Below are 7,490 nucleotides of genomic sequence, written 5' to 3' on the forward strand. Positions count from 1 at the left end.
CATTTTGTTCCAATTTAGAATACATATAAAGAGACATCTATATTTTGATTTAAATTAGGTTTTAAATCGCGGATAATTAACGCTTCTTTAATTTTTCTCCTATTGATATTATCAATATTTAATTAACGCTTCTTTAATTTTTCTCCTATTGATATTATCCGCGATTTAAAACGTAATTTAAATCAAAATGTAGGTGTCTCTTTATTTGTATTCTAAATTGGAACAAAATGCTCAAGTAAATTACTAATACTTAACACAAGTTTACCTGATGATGACCACACAAGTGGTCGAAATGTTGTAATAAATTTTCTAAAAATAAAATAATCCACTCAACAGCTGTCCTCAAAGTTTTATTATTTAAGTAAAAGTGGATTTTCCTCTCCTTTCAACAGTAATACTGTAATGTAGTCCTAGACGTTTACATTAGGCAAAAGTGAAAGAAAATTTTTACCATGTGTACCTCTCAAACAAGAGTGAACCTGTCTTACATTGTATGTTTATAGACTTGTATCTCAAACCATAAATAGTAATAAAAAAATTCATAATCCAGAATGTTTTTAGAAGCAAGTTAATTACTAATAGCAAAAACATTTTTTTTAATCAGTCCAAAATAGACTGATAGATTTTTTAATAAACTTTTAGGTGGAAAAGTTAATTATCTGTATTATACAGCAAGGTTGATGGTTACATATTGTTTTTCACTGTTGAGAAAACCTCAAATAATATATTTTTTTAACTTGTGAAACAATAATAAAATCCCCTCTCACTGGGTTTATGTTTAAATAAAGGAAATTTACTTATTATAAAACAAATAACATGATTTAGATTGTGTCATGTAAATGTTCATGGAGTCTGTCACATGGAAGAAAGGATACTTGGTATTATATCAGAGGCCTAACATATTAACATGTGTAGCACGTTAACTAAAAACCAAAGTTGAAATAAAACAGACAAGCTTTTTCATCACAATAGGTATTTCTTTTATTGTGGTCACTGTACAAAAGCCCCTATATCAACACTACTGTACAGATAAAATAGATTTAAGATTTATACAGAATTTTTTGTACAGGAAGTCTTTTGTACAGTATGCTTACCACAGACTACAGTTTTTCAGCAGTTGCTGAAACAAATGCACCCTTTCTCAAATTACATCATCTGCCCCAAGATAAGGTGGGGCTTCAGAAACAAGGCATAAAAAAAAAAAACACACATGACTTGGACGTTTAAGAAATACCAGTGACTATCAACAAGTGTATGTGACTTGTTCACATATTAACTTAGATTAAATGGTAGGAAATTCACAATTAACTTACATTAGTAGTATCACCAATATATTTTTATACAACAACAATGTTGTTCATAGTTAATACTAAATTAATACCTTGCCCAGAAATTAAAGTATCTGGTTGTGAAAATACAAGACAATGTTAGCAGCAAATTGATCTTGAGCAGCAATCATATCACCAAATTTCATGATGTATTGTTGTTACACAATTCTATTCAGCATCAATGTAACTTTATCTTACAAAGCATCTTATATAAACTTTCACACTTCTGGTCTCCCCAAAAGTACCCTTCTTTATTTCGATATGCATTATGTGCTCAGAACTAACACACTAAGCATTTCAGTGCAAAACAAATGAATAATTCACTTTAATTATGTCATTAAAAACGAAAAAATCTTTACATAGTCTTGACACTGAAACATTTCAAACCAGTTGTATACTTCCCAAAATCTTAACCAATAAGAATTCCATAAATAAATTTCTACCAGGGTAATAAAAAAAAATAGTACTTTAAATTGCCTGTAGAAGTGCATGTGAACTGCAAATATTCAACATTTTTGTAAAAATATAACCCAAAAATGCATTTATATATATTTTTTACATTAAAGTAACATATGTATTCTTTATTGTTATACACTAGTAGCTGCTAAATTACAATTTTAAATTTTGTCATATTCTGAAATATAAGATCATAGCTAAAGATAAGCTATTAATTAATTAATTCCAAAAATTTATCTTATCAAACAGTACAAACTATTCATACACTTTAAAGAATACACAAATGTAGTAACTTATATCCCAATTTCTTAATTTAAAAATTCAATAAAATATCTGGTATAAAGAATACACTCTAGTAAGTCTAACCTGAAGGTATTATTTTACTGCAAAATAGTATAAATTTTTTTTTCTCAGTATAAAAATGTAAGAGACTGTGATAGCACAAAAACAAAATATACCATTTATCATTCATTCTTGGACAAAATAATTTAGAATCAGGGGTAGATTCATCAAAATGTGAGCAGAGATGGTGCATTAATAGCTGTGATGGTGTATTATTTGAAACTGTTTGTACTTCCAATGTTCATGATTCTAAATTTACAGTACTTAAATTTGATTCTTACAATACACAAAAACCCATGAATGAAACAAAATATGAAAGAGATCACAATTTGAAAACTTCTTTTGTGAGCAATTAGAGATTTGGCAGATTAATTGTAACCTTAACTGGAAACATAAGCTGCCAGCTGCTCCAAGCTCATATTCCCCCACACATTATCTTTACAACTAGCTCTTGGGAATTTTCTCAAACTAGGAAGGTAAAGCTGACTTCCATTGTGGTAAGACCCATTTTCATTAGGAAAACTACTCACAGCGTTATCATTATTGCACCTAGAATCGAAGGATTCCGATGACAGCTTACTTCCCTCATAGATGATACAAATGCTACCATTTTCACCAATTCTGTATGACACTTCACGAGGATCAATCCACAGAGCAAGCTCATTAGGAAACTCTTGACGAAGTCTAGCTTCATCAAGACCACAAGCTTTTCCAGCTTTTGTAATAACTGGATCCATTTTGTGGTTGATTCTGATGCAGCGATATCCAGAGCCTTTAAAAGGATTATCTGGAAACCAATGTTGTTGGTAGTGATGGTTAAGCATATTTTCTAAATTGTTACGGAACATTTCAAGTTGGTTGGAATCAAGTGATTTCTTAAGTCGAAGAAGACTCGTAAGGAAGTCTGTAGCACTTTGAATCTCTTGCCTCATCTTGGCGTTTCGTCCCGATGGAATGATAAAATTAAATTCCTAAGATAAGCCACCTTTCCAGAACTCGAAACAGCCTGAGCCTTTTGAATTTAAATTGGAGTGATATGCTGTCCTGTCGTTAGGCTTAACACGTATCAGAATGAATATCGTAGAACCAGGCCCTAACCTGCAACAGACCCTTTCTGTAACACTTAAGTTTTAGATTATTCGTTGACTTATATAGGAAGCTATTTTTTTAAATCAGAGGCTGTTACTGTGATAATTCTGGTTACTATGTACTTGCGTGTGGTATGTGGACGGTAAATACTGAGATCTGAAAAAAAATGGCGAGATGTACTCACCAACTTCACCACTATTCTCCCTTCTAAAGTTCTACGTTCAGTGTCACGTACGCTTTCCACACAAACAACCTTATATTCCACTCTTTGTCAACACTCGGAAACGCGTATGACGTCAGGAACGAGTACTACGCTGATGACGTCACTCCCTAACCAATGAAATGTACAGTACAGTACGCTTAGTTCAACTCACTGGTAAAAAGCTTATTAACCATTCAACCAATCAAAAATGAAGTTACTTTGCAGGCGAGAGAAGTTTACTGCTAGCGAGCCGTAGGTAGGCGCTAGGAAATACTGCACTTGCTCAGGAATCAAATAGATGATACGAGTAACAAGAAGACTTCTTGTTTTAGTTACTATTCGCTACCCAAATAACCAGAAAACTAATGATATATGTAAATTAATCTATTTATACTTTTTTGATTGAATCCACCTTGATAGTATCAAACAAGCAATTACAGAAAATAAATATGGAAACTGAAAATCCTGCGTAAATACGTTATCACTGTTTATTGTAATACTCCGTTTTTTATTTAACTGTTATTTCAGAACTAACTAGAAAAGCTATAACCATGCCATTAAATAAATAACATTAATTTAGCTATTTTGTCTGTTATTAAGCAAAAAAGTTATACAATGGGCTTTTATACTGTACCCGCCGCAGGTGTTGAATCCCGAATTTTATTGTTATATGCCCTAAAGCTACCGCTGAGCCACCAGGTGAGGGCAATTGTTTTAGCGCAAAGCTACACAATAGGCTATCTGTGCTCTGTCAATCACGGGGAATCGAACCCCGATTTAAGCGTTGTAAATCCATAAACTTACCGAACACCCACTGGGGTACGTGTGGGCAGTTATCAATTTTGAAAAACTGTTCGTTACACCCAAATTATTATAAAAGTAGTCCTCCTCTGCATCCTTTGGAATTGGTCAAAACTAAGCGGAGTATTATTTCTATGAGCAGAATTAAAGCATTTACTTGTATTTTATTTTATGTCTATTCTTTTCTGTAAACACTCAGCTTTACAGTTTTTACAACAAATGTTCCTACCTCAACAACATTAATATTACGTAAGCCTGACGACTAATAAGTCTCTTTCAAATTTATTTTTTTGTATGAGTATGCACATCTTTTCTTAATGCGCCTCAATTTGATTATAATTTTGATAACATTAAGGCATGTTACAGAAAATGGGATAATTAATAATTCTATATCTTCTATTTGTTGTCAAGGTAAGATTTTTTTTGTTTATTTGTTTTAAAGCTATAAACAAGTTTAAAAAATAACCTCGAAAACCTCATAAAAGTATTTATTAACCAAACTTGAGTTGACTAGGAGCTGAGATGTACAAAAAAATAATAAGTTGATGAATCAGTCCCAGTTGCATTAATTTAGTGAAGTTTTTTTCCAAAAATAAATCTCCAAATGATGATACTAAAACCTTAGAAACAGCAATGTTACCATGAGGTCTCAGAATTTTCCGTTTTGAAGACGGAAACGATGCTGGTAGTATTTAGGTATTATTTCAGTTTGCATATAGTTTCGAAACGCCACATTCTACCAGTTGGACAATTTTGTTTGTTTGTAATTAAGCACAAAGCTACACAATGGGCTATCTGTGCTCTGCCCACCACGGGTATCGAAAACCGGATTCTAGCGTTGTAAGTCCGCAGACATACCGCTGTGCCACTGGGGAGGCAACTTTTTTTTTGTACATTAAGGATCTTCATCTTTGTTTGGAAAGTAAACTTTATGATGTTTTCAACAATAAAAAACACCTTATTTTTGACTTTATTTTATTTTGTAAGATGCTTTTAACTTCCTTTTCATGTATAAAGTAACACTTGGTGCAAATATTTTATAGACTTGTTCTAAGAATCTTCCTAAAGATACCTGCATCTTATCCTCTCTGTCTTTTAATTAAAAAACATCAACAAGAAGTCAAAAATATGCTGCCATCACACATGATAAAATATTATTTAGGTGTTTACTTGACTACTTATTTACGTATTTACTCCTAGTTGAATTAAAAGTAAAAAACATGTTCGTATAGTCTTTGATTTCATAAGTAGTAACATAAACTAACATGCGTCCAATGAAGGAAAATATTTTTTTTACATCCTTTGTTTAGTACCCATTACAAGCTCTGCCTAGAAATGCCAGGGTCACAGCTGAGCTGGCAACCTGGCAACTATACTCGATCATTCCTTACCATCTCCATATATGGAAGTAAGCGTTTGTTGTCCTTTGTGTCATTATTCTCGGATCTGTGTCTCGGTCTCTCGTAGCAACCAGTAGAACAGGTCTGGGCGGTGGTTGGAAAGGATGAAAAGTGTAATGGTGCGTTTACAGTTTGCGAATAGTATAATTTTTGTATAGTTAATCTATGAAATATATTATATGCCTCTGGGTAAAACAGGAAAGTTTTGTAAAATTACAGTGGTAAATATATGTGTTTTACATCTTTAATCAAGCTTTTGTATAACGTATGTGACTATGTGGTATTGGTATTGGAGGGTTAGTTTGTGGACAATGGAAATCACACTGATTGTAGATGATATATTTAAAATACGACGCTTTTAGACTTTGTGAAAATTCACTTGTTTATATGTGTTAATTTGATGAATTTACATTTTTAAAAGCTTTTGTTTAAATAAAGTTTTATCAAAATGAGGATTATTGCGTAACAATTCGCCACATATATTTTAAAAGTATGTAAGTTAAAATATTGACATTAGGCTTAACATTCCATTCATTTTTGTCGCATAAAAAGTTAAAGAAAGCGAGTATGCTTGTTTTATAGAAAGCTAAATTGAGCTATCTACTATGTCCACCGCGGGGAATCGAACCCCGGATTTAAGTGATGTAAGTTCGTACTCTTAACGCTATCTCACCGAAAGCGAGAATCAGTGATTCTCTGTTCCATTTCCAGAATAACTTATTTTTTAAATTTAAGTCCTCTAATGAATCAACGATTTGATAGGTTTTCGAATATGTTACTAAGCATCGTACAAGAATGAAGCTAATCTACAAATATAAATGTACATTGAATTTTGTTTGCTACAGGTATTGATACTAACTTATTAACAGCATAATTTCAACTTAAATTATACGATTTTCTAACATTGTACAACTGAGGCATGTAAGTGAATTTTCTCTGAGATAGAAACAATTTGAGTTTTGCGTATACTATAAATCTAGCTGTTTCTTTTATTCAAGTCAGTTACAAATAATGATAATGAATAATGAAATATTCATATTTTTTAAATGATCTTACAGGAACCGAGTTATTATTTATAGTATTAAAACTGAAATGATTTAAACTTATTTTGAGAATTTTTGGAACATTTGAAACATAAAACCTTAGACTATTATCCTATGTTCACGATACTATCTCAATGGGTTGTAAAACTATTTCAGGATGTTGATGTTCAATTGAAACTAATATAAAAGGTACAATTTATAACCACAGTGTCGTGCAAAAAGCACATATGTTGTGTAAATCAATGCCGGAATTAATAAATTTCTTGAACTTTTGATCAGAAATGGTTTGTACGTTGGTATAACGATATATAGTTATGTTCTGATTAAGAAGTTAGCATACGGGATCACATACAAAAGTTGTATTGCTTTTGAAACGAGACCCAAAAGTCGAGCGCTTTCGAATAGTTAACCATTCTTCTTCAGGATAATAATAAAAATATATATATAGTTCACTATTCTCCTTCAAGATAATAATAAAAAAAATATATAGTTCACTGTTCTTCTTCAGAATAATAATAAAAAAATATTGTTCACTATTCTTCTTCAGGATAATAATAAAAATATATATAGTTCACTATTCTTCTTCAGAATAATAATAAAAAAATATTGTTCACTATTCTTCTTCAGGATAATAATAAAAAATATATAGTTCACTATTCTTCTTCAGGATAATAATAAAAAATATATAGTTCACTATTCTTCTTCAGGATAATAATAATAAAAAATATAGTTCACTATTCTTCTTCAGGATAATAATAAAAATATATAGTTCACTATTCTTCTTCAGGATAACATAAAATATATATAGTTCACTATTTTTCTTCAGGAT

General features: G+C 31.2%; 1 protein-coding gene across 1 annotated transcript; it reads right to left on the reverse strand.

Moving 5' to 3' along the window:
- Positions 1–956: 956 nt before the first annotated feature.
- On the reverse strand, positions 957–3,463 carry LOC106467148 (protein BTG2-like). Its single transcript, XM_013927468.2, has one exon. It carries the CDS (start codon positions 3,056–3,058, stop codon positions 2,507–2,509), a length of 552 nt encoding a protein of 183 aa, XP_013782922.1. The 5' UTR covers positions 3,059–3,463; the 3' UTR covers positions 957–2,506.
- Positions 3,464–7,490: the final 4,027 nt, after the last annotated feature.

This window comes from Limulus polyphemus, unplaced genomic scaffold (assembly GCF_000517525.1).
Source record: "Limulus polyphemus unplaced genomic scaffold, Limulus_polyphemus-2.1.2 Scaffold2505, whole genome shotgun sequence".
In the NCBI taxonomy this organism is placed as follows: Eukaryota; Metazoa; Arthropoda; class Merostomata; order Xiphosura; family Limulidae; genus Limulus; species Limulus polyphemus.

What these genes read in the sequence shown, in the direction of transcription:
- LOC106467148 (XM_013927468.2), bottom strand. Translation starts at nt 3,058, where the DNA reads ATGAGGCAAGAGATTCAAAGTGCTACAGACTTCCTTACGAGTCTTCTT.